Below are 18,032 nucleotides of genomic sequence, written 5' to 3' on the forward strand. Positions count from 1 at the left end.
CCTCCCCGGGGAGAGCGCATTCCAACAGATGGATGGCTCCAGATAGGGGGGCTTGGGAGCTGGAATGTCTCTTCTGCCCTGCAGGATGTGGGACACTGGAGGGCAGCTCAATCACTCCCCATTAATCACTGTCAGACAGCCACAGCGTGGCCCTTGGCCCACAGACGTCTACCACAACCAGGGCCTGCTCTCTATTCACCATGCACTCTGACTCACCAGTACTACATGAACCAAGGCCAACTCACCATCTGCATAACTGTTAGACCCTTGCTCTATTTCACATGCAAGATTTGCAGTTTGGACCAAGGGTCCAAAGGGACTCAGTTGTGATCATAATCCCTCAGGCAGGTGTGCTGGCCATTGTTACTCTAATTGTCAGTCAGCAGCTCATGTAGATGTGTGTGGAGCAAATAGCAAGGCTGGAGAAGAGTGCTATGTTGATAATGCTATGCAATTTATAGACTGAAAAAGTGCTGTACTTGGCCTCATAGACATCAGAGGAAGCATCAGGCTTGCCTCAGTTTCCTTAACTTTTATTTGTGTCATGTGAGCTGCAAACTTACAAGATCAAAGGTAACTGGGTATTCCAGATTGTGGGGAGAAAAAAAAAATCATGAAAATCAAGAAGAAATTAAAGGTAAGTTTGTCTTGAATTAAGATTACTCCTGGTTTTTGAGGAACCTTTGATTTGTTTTTTTTTTAGCATATTAACAATCTTTGGATTTCACTGCAAAAAGTTTTGACTGATATATTTACCGCTTTCCTCTCCATTGTACTCAAGGCAGTTCTCAAACATGAGCTTCACATCTGCGATAAACTCGTCCTTGGCTAGGTATTCTCCATTGTTCAGCTTCCTCTCGATCGTGGATAGATCCATTGGAGTCTGGAAGAACCAACAGACACATTATTCTAAGTGAATCCAATCCAGTTCAATCCAATCAAAAATGTTTCGATGAACATGTTAATGTTAATCTGTAATGTTAAAAATATTAATGACACGTGACTCGTGTTGGACTTTCAGAGGGACTAACCTGGATGATCTCATGGTAATTAGGGGCATAGGACTCATCCACAGGCTCCATGAATGGCCAGGCATCTTTATGAGACTTGAGAGCTTCTAAGACTAAGGAGAGAGGCACTCATTTCAGAAAGATGGAAGACAACAATTTGGCTGATTAATGATAAAAAAAATTAAACCTTAAAAGAAAAGTAAACTGTATTTTTCAGTTATGATACTCATAGGAGTCTTTGCTCACCTTTGTACAAGGCAATGTAGTCATCATCAATTTCGTAGCTGAAACGAGAGCACTTTGGAGATCAGCACTTGTCTATTTGAATGCAGCAAGCATGAGTGCAGCGAGGATGACTTCGAATATGTAAAATCTCTAAAAACCACATCCTAGTACACATTTGTCAGAGGTCCGAACATGAGAGAGGAAGCACACTCACAACTCCTTGATCCTGCGGGCTCGTCGGATGGGTGAGTGGGGTTCCAGATGAAGCAACTCAGGGGGTAGGGCTTTCCCCTGGGAGAGTAACCAGGCCTTCTCCTCGCGCTGCTGCCTCCGTCGGGCACGCTCTGAGAAGCACGAACATAAACACACGCATGTAAATGAAAGATGAGAGTAGGGAAGGTTGGTCTTTTAAGCCTTTCATTACAGCTCTCAAGAGCACCTGTTACTGACTTGACCGCCTGCTGCTAGCTGCGTCAATAAGGAGTGGGGCAAAAAAAAAAAAAAAAGAGAGATTGAAAAAAGATGAGTCAAATGAGTGATTTCATCGACCAGCTTTTGGAAAGCACAGCTGATCAAAAGAGCACAGAGATAATAAAGCCCGCATTGCTTTACTGCGCTGACATTAAAGCTTCTGACTAGCACGTCCTGCTGTGAGGATTAAAGATGTTTGAGGAAGAATCCACTGGAGACCAATGCAGCCCAGATCTTCATTCATAATACATTAATGAGGTGCCATCAGCAAGGCACAATCAGAAGTTAATTAACCCTTGACAGATGACATCAGGGAGCGGAGTGATGAACAAGACTGAGAGTTACAAGTCCCCTCTTCCCCAGTCAGATCTTTGATAACTGCATTTGCCTCGAGTTAAAAAAATAAAAAGAAAAATGAAGTTTCCCCTTTCACACCTTCACATGCTGCAGAACAGATGCTTGAGTGCACATTTGATCTAGCTTGGGAGAGGCAGTGTTCTCCAGACAACACACCAGTCCAAAAGAGCCACTCACCCTCGACAGCTTTGACTCTCTCCAGCTCCTCGTGTTCGCGTTCCTCCTGGAGCATTCTCTCCTCTTCTTTACGTTGCTCCGCAAGCAGAGCCTGTCTGTCCTTCTCTTCATCCCTCTGTTTCTGTTTCTCCACCTCAGCGATGGCCTTCAGGGTCTCCTGATACACCCAACAAACATTACAGGCAAATCAAGGCTTGGTTCCATACCTTCTCCAGATAACACTGGCAAAGGTTATCTTGACTGCCTTCTCTTTGTGAACACGAGTATCAAACTCACCTCCTCCTCCTTGTTGTTTTGCTTCTCAGAGAGGCGGTGTGAACTGCGTACCGGAGGGTTCAACAGTTTCTGCCTCTGCTCTTTCTCCTGAGGAGAAAACATGGAACCAATTTACTCCCAAATGGTCCAGTCTCTCTCTGACACACACACACACACATACGAACACACACACACCCCCTTTCAGCTTCTCACTCAGTCATTACGTCACGATTCCACTTCAGACTTATGGGGTTGCAACTACGTCCATCAAACCAAACCAAACATAAATTGTGCATCTATCTGAATGTAAGAGAAATCAAGGCTGAATTTGCTGTGGTTATAGCAGATATTTCTACATACTCTCTGGTACTGAGTGCACGCATTCTTAGACATAGCATTATCTGCAGGAAGAGAACAATGCATCAATATGGTCCAGCATGGATTATCTAGCTCAGGCTTTGGGTTTTGTAGGTAGATGGGGCTCAGCCAGTAGAAATCAGGAGAAAGCCAAGTTTAGCCCTGTTGGAGTGACGGCTTCCGCTGCTTATAGTGACCAGGGCTTATCAAAGTTAACGTGATAAAACAGCCATGGCCCCCTTCCCCTGTTTCTGCTGTGGTGTATTCAGAGAGGCTCTTACGCTCGGTGCATTATCCACAACACTTAATCCCACACAAGAAGATGGACTGCCTCTGGTGTTGCCACTTAAGAGGTCACAAAACCCGCAGTGCCGCAGGCCGTCAATCAAGAGGCTCCAGCCTGCCTCAAGGTGAGAGCCTGCCTCCTGTCAGGGCTGGATGAATTGGCTGTGACAGGAGTGCTTGTGTGAGTGTATGGCTGCTGAAAGGAGGCCCAATCTGCATCACAAGCCATTGCATCAAGGTTGTGAATGAGAGCATGAGCTGGCCAGCTGAGACAAACAGGCGTTTCAGCTGTATATATATTACCCACATCAAGCCTAAAATAAGACAAGTGTATGGTGAAATGCAACGCTGGTAAGCAAATGGTAAGGAATAGATTAGCCTCTCAGTCTTCTTATAGAGAGACAGCACATTGAGACAAGCTCAGAGGGATGGGTCACTATGGAAACAGGACAGTCTAAGAGGTCTCAATTAGCCATAGGACCAGCCAATCAAACTCCCAACAATTACCTCCACCACCAAATAAATGATTCCTGGGCTTTCTATCGACACACTAAAGAAGTGACAAGTAATACGGAAAGTGATATGTACGATTTAACAACAATGACAACAACAACACCAACACCAACAACACCACACACACACACACACACACAACCACACCCACAAACAGTTTTTGTAACAGGCTTGGGGGAATGTTTCTCCTATGTGCTTTGACAACAACCACTCTCATCTCACAATCAGATCACCTGTTTAACCATAGCCTCCCACTGAATTAACATCAGATCACCTGTTTAACCATAGCCTCCCACTGAATTAACATCAGATCACCTGTTTAACCATAGCCTCCCACTGAATTAACAAGCAGCTGCTTCTGCTTATCGACCTCAGTTACACAACCATATATCATCTCCACTGGGTTTTTCTTTACAGGACCTACAGTGGAGTTTAATCTTAATTCCTTACATGCAAATTCCAACAATTAGTTGGAATGGTAACACGAAGAGATTTGCCTGAAAAGTCAGAGGCAAGAACAGTTTAGTCAGTCATAGTTTCAAGGTATCAGGCTAGGCATACTTAATCTAATCTTAAACGACAGATTAAAAGGAGTCTAATAGTTTCAGTAAGTCTGACAATGTCCATGGAAGTAGACCCTGTAGAGCCATAGGGCTCCCTCTGGGTACCAGGAGACTTAAATGTTCTAAACAAGTAGAGACCAGTTTGGCTCTTTACACCTACAGTTACTTAAAAAGGGAGGGGGGGGCAGGGATGACCTACAGCAGCTTTTTAAAACTAAAAATGGAAAATGCCAAACATAGGGGAATGAAACAAAAAAAGTGTTGCAATTACAGATAAAGCAGTGTTGCAAATACGAACAAATACACACATGAAAAAGAAAAGTTAAAATAATTCAAATATTTAGAGATATCTGAATTGTGGCTACAGTGCTAGTAAGAACTACAAGTCAATTGTCAAACTGACTGGTGGCCTGGGATGAAGAGTAGCGTGGTACGGATCATATTATAGTGAAGGACCCTAGTGTTAATTTCATGGTAAAGAAAAAAACAAAGCCAAAATGAACTTTGTTATGTCTGTAATCATGTTTGTAGTGTACGGTTCTGAGAATTGGACGATTTACAGCTTTAGGCCACTCATAATGACATCTACAGGGTGTATTTTTCAGAAACATGGAGACATAGAGAAACAGACAAACACGGAAAGTTTTAGAGAGAGAGAGAGAGAGAGAGAGAGAGAGAGAGAGTTAGAGTTTGAGTTTGAGACAGACAGAGAAAGGAGGAGAGAGAGAGCGAAAGTAAGAAAGAGAGTTCAAGAAAGAGAGACAGACAGAGAAAGAAAGTAAGTGAGAGAGAGAGAGTCATAGAGGCAGAGTTAGAAAGGGATCAAGACAGAGAGATAGAGTTAAAAACCGAGCGAAAGCGGGCATTCAGAGGGAGTGTCAGAGACAGAAGGTGAGAGAGATAAAGAGAGGGAGAGAAGCATAATGCAAGGATTCCTGACCTTGTGTTCGATCATGCTTCTGATCTCAGGCAGGAAGTTCTGGCTGATGATGCGGTAGAGGTGACGATCTTGCGGGGTGGTCTTGTCTTTAATGCTGTCGGCCAAGTTGGCCCACTGCTCCTCCGTGTCACAGACAAGTGACCAGGCCCCATGCTCTGGCCCTGATGGATCATGTTACAGAGAAACGTCAGCAAACAGCCCCAAACGCTTCACACATCAGTCACATTGCACTCATACCAAGGTCAATAAATCACACACTGTCCACAATGTAACCACTGCTAAAAGAACTGAACTTTTGGCTATAATACAACCACAACGATAAGATTAGTGTCAATACTGGGGCAACTTAGTGACAATAACCCAGTGTCATTAGTGAGGCCAGTTCTGAAGAGAGGACAAAGGTCAGGATGCTTACTTTTGATTGAGAGTTGGTCTTCTAACCCATTGTCTTCTGTTTTCATAGTCTCAGCCTCACTGGAGGAATCAAACAAACACACAATCGCTGTTCCATTAGCAAGCATACACAACCACAGAAAAGTACAGAAAATAAAACTCTATGACGGAGTCCTGCTTGAGAAATAAAGTATGTCAGGAGATATTTTACATTGGAACACTCAAATGTCATTGTTCAGAAAAGTCCGAAAAGTCTTACCTTGGTGGACTCTCATCCAGTTTCTTCTTTTTCGGTGGCCTCCCTCTCCTCCTTTTCTCAGGTACTTTACTCTCAGTGGTGTCACTAAACACGCAAATGCATACAGTCTATGAGTGTACACCATTTGTCCATTTTCTCATTACTGTAAATTAGCTGTGGCTGTCCCTGTGATTGGGTTCTGTAATCTGCTCTCTCATTCATACCTGACTTCTGTGGTCTTTTTCCTGATGGGCTCCTCCTTGTACATCCGCGTACCATAAAAGTACCAGTAAAGAGCTCCGTTCCCATCCTGCCCCAGCGGCTCCACCCGCAAACTATCGGCATCCAGTCCCTTAGATCAAAAATCAAAAATAAATAACTTTGTTAGACAAAAATACTAGAAATAAATATCAGCTTGGTTCCATTCCACAAGACTTGCTATCGACTGTTTTTTTTCACCTAAATGCTCAACAGCCTACCCTTTTTTTTCGTTTTAATTGTACTGCTTTTTACATGGAACCTGTCCAGTCACAATCCCAAACGCAACCCTCTTGCACAACACCCGTTTCCAGAAGCATGGGGGGCTAGCACAGACTTCCCCTGACACATGTAAAGTCGGCAACTGCCGTCCACGCTCTGACTTGAAGAGCGTCTTAACGTGATGACTCTACATCTGCTTCTCCTGCAAGTACACACCTGCCCGACTGACAGGAGAGAGGGGGAAAAGAAAAAAAACCAAAAATAAAAAACCTTGACTGCCACATCTGACGCTCACGCCAAGGGCAATGCACCTTATAGCAGCAGATGGGGTAGAGACCACATGGAGCTCTATTTTGGTTGGTTTGGGTTTGTTCAGCCATTTTGTTTTGTGTTATTGTTTTGTTTTTATTGTTGTTATTTTCTCCCTCTTGTCCTTGGGCACAGGAGGTTTCACCTGAAGTTCTTTTTTTTTTTTTGGTCTGAAGACTAGTGGCATGATGAGTTGTCTGAATCTAAGCTGTAGACCTCTCTTCAATCAGAATAAACTTTTTCCTGTCTCACAACCATTCTGCGTGTTTGACATCCACTACATGGCCCTAAACACCACCACTGCCTTAGGAGGACAATCTTTCACTTGGTATACGAACACAACCCCATAACCCAGCAAAGAAACATGGTGCTCTTTGTAACATAATTAAAAAAATCACATTGATATTATTAACAATAATGCATGGCGAGGTCAAAAAGGTTGCTATGACGACAGGAAAACTTCAGGTCTGAACAAACGTTGTCCTCAGACAGGATTACCTTGAGCAGGTCGAAGACGTCAGCTGCATCCAAACGATAGTCACACAGCCTGTGCAGGAGTTCCACTTGTGTGCGTGGAGGCAGCTCCTGGAAGGGGCCCTGGTGAAGAGGGTTGGGCTTGCCCTCCTCCAGCTCCCAGCGGTAATTGATGATGTCCTCCAGGTAGCTGCTGAAGGTCTGAGGCCTGGGAGGAGAAGGCACAGTCAGAAAGAAAATCTGAATGACCTAAATAACAGGAGTAGACAATCACTCTAAAAATTGAACAAACCTTCCACTGAAACAAAGCTCAGTGTTATTGCTTGGGACACATTATGGTGCAATGCAATGTAAGCACAACCGTTACCTCACAGTTACACATATGACTATGCCTCAGGTGTTCCTGTTTAAGATCTGATACTGTTTCATTCTACACTTAATAAAAACACACTGGTTCTGAGTAAGTCCAATTTGACTAATCTAACATTTGGAAGATCTGTTGGTTCCTGCTCAGATGAAAAGAAACACGGATTTAAAGCACAGAGGCAACAAGAGAGAAGAAAGGGAGGAATAAAAAAGGAGGGGAAATAAAAAGAACAGGCTTATCTTGAAAGAGCAGAATGCACTTTCACACAGCTGCAGGCCCTCCACTTCTCCATCTCTCTCTCTCTCTCTCCCCCCACCCCCGCCCTTCTCTGTGCCCCTCCTCCAAAAGGGCGTTTAACGCGCGTGGTTGAAAAGGGCAGTTCTGTGAAAGGCCAAAACCCCGTCACCGCCCCCGGGATGCCAGTGGCTGTCCAATCCAATAAAGTCCATCATCTTGTTGCTGCCCTCCCCGCCTGAGCGCAAAAACTCGTTCCGGTCACAGGGCTGACAGCTGCCCAGGATGGGGCAAAGAGAGAGAGAGAGAGAGAGAGAGAGAAGGAACTCCCCTACAGCCAGGGCCATTAAACTCTGAACTGAGTCAAACGTAAACACACACATCCCTTCGTAGGCAAAGCAGGCCTAGCTCCCCCCTATAGTATTAATAACCGCTGGCCTGACAACCCCCCCCCCCCCCCATCATCTCTGTGCCCAAAAAACTCCACCACTGGGAAACAGTCACTTGACAGTTAAGCCACACAAATCTACACTGAGTCAGAGGCAAGTCCAAACCACAGGCTTGAAGAACAGGTATGAGGTCTGAGAAACTAAAACAAGCCACTGAAACCCACACCTCTACTTGCAATAACCCAGAGTACTCAGATGGAGTAGTACACATTTGGAATGCGATGAGTTGTGCTGGTTACTGAGAACACTTACGTGATATCTCTGCGCTGGTAGCATCCCTGGAGTAAAGAGGAGAGTAGTTCCGCCAGGAAGTCACGGTCCTGTTTCAGTAGTGCTTGCTCCAACTCCTAACAAAGAGCAGGAAAAAAGGATCAACCATTTCAGCAGTATTGAATTTTACAAGAGACCGCTTTTACCAATTTATGAGAAAATATCAGCTTTAATGGCCAAGGTGAACTTTTTTTTTATAGGTATAATTCTGTACAGTTCAGCAAAAAGCTTAAACTGACAACTGCTACAAACCCCAGGATCCCTTGGTAGTATAAAAGATTTAGGGTCTTGTAGCACCAGTTTGACATCTTTAATGAACTATAACCTCCAGTAACAAAAATCCATTTACTGGGGTTGTAGAGGTAGATGAACGAACCACAGGGGGGAAGCGTACAAAGGTAGAATTAGCACTCAGCGTTACACACATGGGACAACAATCAAGGAGAACATTAGGGGAGGGGAGCTGGCATGTTTGTGGAGAAAAAAAAAGTGTTCCCAACACCTCTGCATTCACTGAGTGCTGTATAACTGTGTTGGTATTTCATCTATACAAAATAAAGTCTTGAGGAATGTGCGTTAGTCGTGTGTTTAAACAATAACAGACCACTCCAGTATCAGATAGTGTCTCTCGGGTCAGCGTACGGACATTCAGTCTAAACAGATATATCGTTCTTGGAGTTACCCGACCATTATCCACGCAACCTGAATGTTCTGAAATGACAGTACATTTAAAGAATTTACGCCAGATATGGCATGCAAAGACACCCATAAGGCAGAAAAATTCATCTTTTATCAGAGAGAATGTTACTGATCTTACTAAAAATGAAAACAATAATTCCAGACTTCCATGAACACCTGAACACCTCCCCCAACCTGTGGACTGGTGTTTAATGGATACCGCTAGGTACTTGGTACATGATATGTTACTACATGGCTCTTCAGAATTCAGAAGTATTCCCTGTAGTATCCATAATGTATTATTTTGCACTTCCTTGCAGATGTTCTTTACTGCCATTCTATTGTATGATGTGTACTTACTTAACACTCTATGACATATAGCCTACTTGGCACTCTATTGCAAAAATAACTTTTTTTTTTTTAAATTGTGCACTGAGAGCTTAGATAACTACTCTACTAATCACTGTTTGTAGCATCCCTGCTTTGTCGATTATAGTCAATTGTTTGCATTATAGCACCTTTGCTGAATATAGTTTAAGGCATCTCTAATTATTAGCAGTACTTCAACCCCACTTCTTGGGCAGTAGCCTCCTCTCTCACACTTGCTGTAAACTCCCCTGAGTAGTAGCACTACTTCAGGTCCCTGTATAGGCCTAACTGTAATGTTCTCTCATAATTCCTACAGCGCTCTCAAACTTGCATCTGGTACTACTGAAACTTAGCGCACTGAAGCACTTGTATCATACTCGACTCCAACAGCCATGTGCTTGGATTGTATTCTGTCTGACTAGTAGGTTGAGTATCAAGAACTGGCTCCAAGTTGGAACTGGTTCCAAATTTCCAAGAAGCGTGGCTTTGATAAGACACATGCACTTCGATTCTGTGCTTCGTTCCTAACTGTGCATATTTCATTTGTGCTCCTGAGTGAACTGCAGTGAGCATTTTAATTATCTGCCTGGACTTGCTACGTGGACCTAATGTCACGTCATTTGTTACGCAGTACGTCAACAAAGCATGTGAGAAGGACACTTCTGTTTATATCCTGGACCATCGCTGACCACAGCAAATGCTCAAAAGTTTGGCCTAGCTTCACTAAAAAAAGATAACGACACAGCAAAATGCAACACTTACAGCGAGGATATTTCGTGCGAGGGAGGAAGCACCTTAAATATGACGAAGCATTCACTTCAACACGGCATGAATCTGAAGGAATGCTTCGTGTTCAATGTGTTGCAGTCTCCCAGTCACAATAAAACCCCGCACCCCGATGATTTTTCTTCAGAAAGATTGTTGACTTTGTGTTGCAGACATCCACTCTCTTTTCCATTGTTGCTGCTTCCATAACAACTGTCTGTTAAATATTTTGTTACATTCTAATTTTCTTCCCCATTAATTATTTAAATAGTTTCGGTTTGTAATTGTTTTTGTTGATCATTCCTTATAAGAAAGGGTAATATTTATTTTTTTATAAATGAAGGGAAACATTTATGACAGTTTACTGATTATAGCCGAAGAATAAAGTTGGGCTAACTTTTGTTCTTGAAATATTTCTTCTTTTTTTCCCTCTCCAAAAAATGTTGGAACTGGAACCGAGATTCGATAAGAACCAAATTCGATAAGCAGAATTGGAATTGGAATCGATAAAACTGAAACAATATCCAACCCCACTGACTAGTAAACCACTTTGGACAAAAAAGCGCCTGCCAAATGAATAAATGTAAATGTTAACCTTGTTATTACAACAGTCAGACTTGGATGCAAGAAACCTAATTCACTAACCTTTTTTTTTTTTTTCAAACACCATATTTCTCTATATTCAGATCTCTTCCTCAAGAATCATATTCTAGAGAGAAAGAAAGAAAGAGAGAAAGAGAGAAAGAAAGAGAGAAAGAAAGAAAGAAAGAGAGAAAGAAAGAAAGAGAGAAAGAAAGAAAGAAAGAAAGCGCTTAAGGGGCTATGTATACCTGGGTGCATGGCATGTTTGAACGTACACATGCAGACAGATTTCAAAGGTTCTCAGTGGAGCTCTTTTTGGCAGAAAGGTAAAGATGAGGTTCAAGTTCAACCCCTGAGTCCTCTCCTGCTTGGCATTGTGTCCAGACCATTGAAGCTTTATGAAGCGTCAATAAATGGGAGAGTAAACTCCAGTGCTCTGAAAGAACAGCGTGAGAGAGGAGGCAGCAGCAGGAGCCCAAGGCCACAGCTAATGCCCGCCCCCTTTCCTCTGCTGACCGGCCCCGCCCTACCCAGCATGCACTGCTCGCCCCCCAGGATGCCCAATGGCCTTCAGGAAGAAGGTGGCTGTGGAGGAGGTGGATGGGGGGTGGGGGTGAGGGGGTGTACACAGGGAGAAAGGGCTAAGAGGGCAAAAATGCAAATGCATGTCCTCCTACACTCCTTTGTCGATTTTATTTGACCCTCTGCTCCATTACCATGGCAAGTCCTCAGAACCCCGGGCTGCCTGTTTTTGGCTAACACTTATTCTCATTTTAGAAACAAAAATCACTTTGAAATCAAGACAAAAAAGCGATTCCTCAATCCATTCCCCTTCCAGAGTGGGGTGACACTCCGAAATTAACTCGAGGGCGTGAGAGGCCCCGTCTCCGTTTCTTTGCAAGATTTCCTTGGGCTGCAGATAGCTATTTCTCTCAAGAGAAACTCTAGTGAGACCAAAGGTCACGGGGGGTCATTTTCCACTCCTCCTGGCTGTAGAGAGCACGGAAAACGGGACTCTGCCGATCAGCAGGATGAAAAACAGACAGAGGGAACTTGAAAAACAGGATGAGACACGTGTTGACATTCAATGCCAAAAAAGGACCAAAAAAACACATGCTTCTCAATACAGCAGGAACAAAGAAAATGTTAATGCGAGCTGTAGCTCAGTCAATCACAAAGTCAAGCCTATTATACTTCCTTCATGCATATAAATGACCAATTACAACAACTATTGATCAGTCTTCCCATAGCTGAAAACAGTCCACAGAAAAACGTAGCTAATAAGTTTATGCTCCAGCACCAGCTCAGAGATCAGTGCAATTGCACAAATCCCTCCAAAACACGCTCATTTCTATTAGAGACCCATAATGTAAGGATATCGCAGTGGACTGTTAGAGAATGCCCTGTCTAGGACAGCAGTGATATGTTGCTCCTGCCCTTCCATAGACCCCTTAGATCCCGTGTCACGCTCGCACAACTTCCTAGTCCCCTGACAGTTTTTCGGGCCTAAGAGCATCCATCCATCAGAGCAGCCTGCACTTTGATCACACTTCAAACCTGAAGCCGACTGAGGGTTTGGAAGGTGTGGGGTGTGTGTGTGTGTGTGCGCGCGTGTGCGGGGGATTACAGCCACACTACTTCTCCTTTGAAGTGCCACTCATTGGACTCAGGTGGCAGAGAAGGAGGAGAATTAATGTGGTGTGCGTGCCCTTTCTTCAGTTAAGCCAAGCCAAGCTCTCTCTCTCTCTCTCCAGCTCTTCCAAAACCTTGCCATGAATTCGCCCTGGCGTCATGTTCCCACACCCATATTACACAGGCAGTACACCTGATAGAGTCTCACAGCACACCCTGAGCCCTGCCACACCTGAGACACTCAAACACACCATGTTACAGTCACACACACGCACAATGCAAGCTACATTGGATAACTGGCTCTGCTCTTTCTCAACTTCCATCTTCAGTGGTTTAGTCAGTCTGTGGCTTACACAATTTCTAGCTCAAAAGATCAGCTCCCAGAACAGCTTATGAGTCAGACAAGCCTGAAACATGTGTGTGAGTCCTAGATCAGTCATAACATGCAGCGTCTTGATTCGAGAGGTTTCTGCGGCTGGCCATTGGGCCCACATATACAAAGTTCATTCCTGTCACTTCTTGGGGGAGAGTGTTCTGAGCACCTGGATTAAGGTGGTAAGGAGTGGAATTCTGCTCCACTGACTCACAGGAAATGCCTACTTACTCACGCTAACAGGAACACCACCGGATTCTGTATTTAACATATAGGAGTGGCTCTAAGTGTTGAAGATAACGACAGAGGATATAACCACGCGAGACAAAGTAAGAGAGGTTTTTCTTTAATTCCACAAAGACAGACCATGCTATCTTGTTTGCTGAGGTCGCACTTGTTTTTATAAAACGGCTCAAGGTTGGCTGAGCTGACTGATTGGCACAGTACTTAAACGCTGATGGGTTCTGAATAGATCCAGGTAGGGCAAACGGAAAGAGGGTCAGAGGTCACGGTGAGAGGTCAGCGACCTTGCCCTCCTCCTATGATGAAGTGCTCATCTGTCCACAAAGTGAGCAGCACTGAATAGAGAGACAAAACACACGCTCGCAGCAGGAGAAATCAGTCTGAGCCAAGGCCAATTCAGCAGCACCTTGGGAGGGCTTTACGCACTGATAGTGAAAACAAAAATGAAAAGGCACTGAGACAATACAAGTCTTCGAACGTCCCGTTACTTCTGTGCCAACGCTTTTCAGACAATCCAAGAGTGAGTGGCTTAAAGCCAGAATGCTTTGGCCAGATCAGCAGAAATCAGTTTGTTCCAGGTATGAAACCCTGAGGTACACCAGAGACTGCAGAGATGACAAGAGCTCTCTCTGATTAAGAGAACAGGAAGAAGGGGGAAGTGTCACAAAGACTGCTGTGTGAAGACTCTTTTATTTTTCCTTCAAACACCTCCCCCAACAAATCCCCTGAACTACATCCACCCACACAATGTGACATGTGGCAGAGCCAAATAAATGGATACATGCCAATGCCCACAAACGGCAGAGTAACAGGAGGATCCCAAAGGATTCTTATATTCAGCCTGAATTTAAGTTTAGACATTATAGTTCCCAATAAATATAGATTAACTGATTTCCCACGAGGTATGAAAACAAATCACTTGAATTGAGCCTGGCATCATAAATATGAATAAACGTCAAAACACATGAAATAAAGTAATGGAGCTAAAAAGCGGTGAATGTACTTTTTTCCTTATCTTGTTTTCTGAATGTTTCAAACAGAGCAGTGTGTTACCCCACATTTTGAACAACGCCTTTGTAAACCCTCTTAGACTGACTGATTCTATGCTTTCTGCATTGGCACCTTGAGATTAATTATCTGCAGAGAGCCTTTTACCAGCACTGAGGAACATCTGATCTGAATTCCAAAATGAAGCATTTTCACAAAGCTAATTCACTGAAATAATGGAAATGTTTAGCTAATACTTCAGAAAATACTAGTAGTGACAGTACTAGATATGAAATAGTCGAACAGAGCAATAATAGAAAAGTTACAACTTCATTGACTATGACAAACTAGACTGTTTAATAAGAGATGACATAAACCTGCCGACTGTTTGCGTAAAGGCCATTTTACAACGTTACACATGCTCAACAAATCAAGGCTTTTTTCCCCCTGTTATATCTGAATAAATCCCTGCACAATTTTCTTTCCTTCTTAGCAAAAACTTAAGACGTCAGAAAAACCACTGAAAAAAAAAAAAAAAAAAAGAAAAATCACTGACCTAGCTTTCCTGACTACTACTCATGACCACAAAATCCTCTTGAGAAATTCATCATCCACACAGAAGTTCTGCTGTATCTTCCCATATGTTCTCATGCATTAATGACATCTAAAAATCCTTTAGTCCTGTCAAGAGACAACTACCATCCCAAGTGAAGGCAAGGCTCCAAAGCCAAGCTAAAACAAAGACATGACTTAAACTCCATACAGCTAAGATGTTGTCGTCAGTTATAGTTGTCAAACACTGATGAAGTACACAAAAGTTTCTCTTCATCTCTTCTGTTTGAGCCTTGTCTTCTTCAAACTCGGTGTTCATTTTTCCTCATTGATCACAGTAGCATCTGAGAGATGCATTAGCATTGTTGTGATTGGCAGTTGTGTGTTGCCCCATATTCCGGACTACGCCGCTGTAATCCCTCTTAGATCGTAAAGTCATTTTTAGTATTTACCAATTACCATGACAAGAAAAAGAAAATACAATGATGGGCCATTACCACAAATACCATGAAATATCATGAGAGGGCTGCAATGTTGGTTTTGATACATTTTTGATGTAGCATTCAGCTCTGCTCCAAACTCCACACAAAAAGCATCACTGGGGAAAAGCTGTGTTCCCATCATGGGTGAGGCAATGCAATCTGCACACCCGCATGTGAACATGGTTTCTTTGACAACGTTGAAAATGGACTCCATTGACAAACAGACAGTGATCTAAAATGGATCTTAAAAACCACTGAATCTGAGTCCAACCGTGGAAGTTTCTGCCTCAAAATCACTGGTTTCCTCCTGAAACACTGAAGCCAAAACCTTCTCTTCGCTATTCCTCAATCATGTCTAAGCAGACAGCCTTAAGGAACAGATGAATAACCTTTAAAACATTCCTCTGGAAATCTTTTCATTTCTGACCTTTATACCAGAGGGGAGACCATGAGTGGAGGAGAAAGCCAAGATCTCATAGGATCTATCTTCCCTGTATAACCATGAAACAGAAGACCGAGACATTTCATGAAGTGGGCGCGACTCATGACGTCCTGTCCTATGTAACTTCTGCAAACGTCACCTGTGACTGAGTTGGACTATAGGGTACAGAGGAGACAGAGCATGTCCACAGTGAGCCAGAACAGTCTCGCCTTCTGGTTCGGGGGGGGGGGGGGGGGGGAACTGACATCCCCCTGGCCTCTGGTTGTAGATCATTCACTTCAGGTAAAGGAGGCTTGTCAGATCACGGTCGACATAGGTAATTAACACGTCATCCTCTTCCTGACACCAGAGCGTCTGGCCTCGCCACCAGCCTGGTGATCTTGTTCCACATCTTAGATAACAAAGGGGCGGGGGGGCAAAGTAGATGCTCCAACTCCTCTAACACGCACCAAGAGGTTACACACTTTGTGAGAGAAAATGACCAAAATCTCAAAAACAGAACTGATGCTGAAACTGAGGACGAGAAGTTGTTGATGGACACACAACCAGCACATTCATTTAATTTACTCTCAATAAACAGCTATATTCTCAAAGCATGTTCTCTTCCCCAATGCTGTCAATAACCTGTTGTGGAGAGAAGGCAAAAGAACGAAACAATGACTGATAAGCACTGTTAGAGTGACATTATCACAGGCACAGTAGCCTGCCAACTAATGCCTCTCTAGAAACAACTGTTTCCAGGGACAGATGAGTGATTCTAACTGGGCTTTTGTTCCAAACTGCTGTTAGCCCCTCTTCACACATAGGCACATCTTGACACCTCCCACTCACCCCCCCTCTCTCTCACACACACACACTCACACCTCTCACCTCCTCCTGCTCCCTGAGCTCAGGCTCCCTCTCAACTCCCCAATGTGTGCCTCCAGCTCAAACTAACACACACACACACACACACACACACACACACACCCCTCCTCTTCTCAGAGGCTCTGAGGTGACATTCCCATTGGTTACTGCCTCTCCTTTCTCATCCAACTCAGCTGTCCGAAGGGAATTAATGCCGCAATCCAGCACGACACACAGAACACAACACCTCACATCCAGCTCTTACCTGCTCCTGGCACCATCTTGCATCATGTCACTCTGGGCGATAGACGCAACCAGCTCTGCAGCATACCAGACCATTGGCTTTAAAGAGGGTGTCACCTCCAGCCCCGTAAAAGTGGAAAAGACAGTAGGAGTTTAATAATGCTTAACAGTGCTCCACCCTGAATTTCAGTGCAGAGGCTTTAAAAAAAGAAAGAAAGTAAGAAAGAAAGTAAGAAAGAAAGAAAAGAAAGAAAGACAGAAAGAAAGACAGAAAGACAGAAAGAAAGACAGAAAGAAAGAAAGAAAGAAAGAAAGAAAGAAAGAAAGAAAGAAAGAAAGAAAGAAAGAAAGAAAGAAAGAAAGAAAACGGGCAGAGACCTTGACGGAGCAGTGTGGGGAGATGCAGCCCTGGAAGGGGAGACAGACACTGAGAGCCATGGGGAGCTTCAACAATGGAGACAGCTGAAACAAACCCCACTGAGTATGTGCCTCAAACACACACACACACACACACACACCCACCCAAGTTCCCCGTGTGAAACCATCTGATGCATGTGTTGCTGCCCTGACCTGTCAGTCATGCCTGGGGGAGGGGAGACAGATCCTTACAATGTGTATGGATATGGTTGTTAGACAGAGTTAGTGTATCTATAGAAGTATGAATATGTATGCATGTATGTTTGCATGCTGTGAATATTCATATTGTGCAGCTCAGTTTTTCCCCTCTGTGAGGTAATTGTGGTTTGTGGGTACGCCTGAATGAGTTTCTAAGAGCAGATGGGTATGTAAGAGTTTGTTGTACTAGCAAGACCTGGAAAGCAGAGGCTACAACAAGATAAAACAACAACAACAACAACAACAACAACAACGAAGAAAGGCTTTTTTGTTGTGAGCGTGTGGGGGTCTTTTCTTCTTTTTGGAGCTGACAACAGAGGCGAGTAGGCTTGGGTTAAAAGGTAAAGATATGCAGGATGGAAGCAGCCAAGGCTGATCCTTTTCAAGAGGCAGCATTTGGAAGCTGAGACATGGCCTTACTGACCCATCACTTATTGATGGTGCAAATCCCAGAGCTACGGCTGACTTCCTCCTCCAAGCCACAGGATCCTGTGCTGAGAGCTAGCCTCTCTGAAACATCAAAGCCCTCTAATTCAACACAGACTCCACACTCTTGGCTTTTTTCTTTTTGCAACAGCCATGTCCGACAATGATCTGTTCCGAAAACGCTATGCAATCTATTGGACCTGCTGTGCATCTTTATTATTTGTTTTTGTCTCTTCCTTGTATTCTATTTAACTTTTTGTTTTAAACAAGAGCTCGTCATCAATTCCCACAAACTCCCACAACATCCGAAGACCAAAGACCAAATCTTTCTTAACAAATGGTCTGGAGGAAGACTGTGTGTGTGTGTGTGTGTGTGTGTGTGTGTGTGAAAGAAAGAGAAAAAGCCCAGACAGGCTGCAGCAACCAGTCA

General features: G+C 43.8%; 1 protein-coding gene across 1 annotated transcript in view; it reads right to left on the reverse strand.

The window, feature by feature from the left end:
* cecr2 (CECR2 histone acetyl-lysine reader) overlaps nt 1–18,032 on the reverse strand; it is a 29,170-nt gene that overhangs the window by 4,781 nt on the left and 6,357 nt on the right. The window contains exons 2-13 of the mRNA XM_030789674.1: nt 8,350–8,444; nt 7,072–7,255; nt 6,009–6,136; nt 5,806–5,889; nt 5,569–5,627; nt 5,154–5,314; nt 2,517–2,603; nt 2,241–2,394; nt 1,450–1,579; nt 1,257–1,294; nt 1,032–1,123; nt 757–883 (exon numbers count right to left, since the gene is read on the reverse strand). Of these exons, the coding sequence (XP_030645534.1) occupies nt 757–883; nt 1,032–1,123; nt 1,257–1,294; nt 1,450–1,579; nt 2,241–2,394; nt 2,517–2,603; nt 5,154–5,314; nt 5,569–5,627; nt 5,806–5,889; nt 6,009–6,136; nt 7,072–7,255; nt 8,350–8,444 (1,339 nt within the window). The remainder of the gene's footprint in view (nt 1–756; nt 884–1,031; nt 1,124–1,256; nt 1,295–1,449; nt 1,580–2,240; nt 2,395–2,516; nt 2,604–5,153; nt 5,315–5,568; nt 5,628–5,805; nt 5,890–6,008; nt 6,137–7,071; nt 7,256–8,349; nt 8,445–18,032) is intronic.

Source organism: Chanos chanos, chromosome 1 (genome assembly GCF_902362185.1).
Source record: "Chanos chanos chromosome 1, fChaCha1.1, whole genome shotgun sequence".
In the NCBI taxonomy this organism is placed as follows: domain Eukaryota; kingdom Metazoa; phylum Chordata; class Actinopteri; order Gonorynchiformes; family Chanidae; genus Chanos; species Chanos chanos.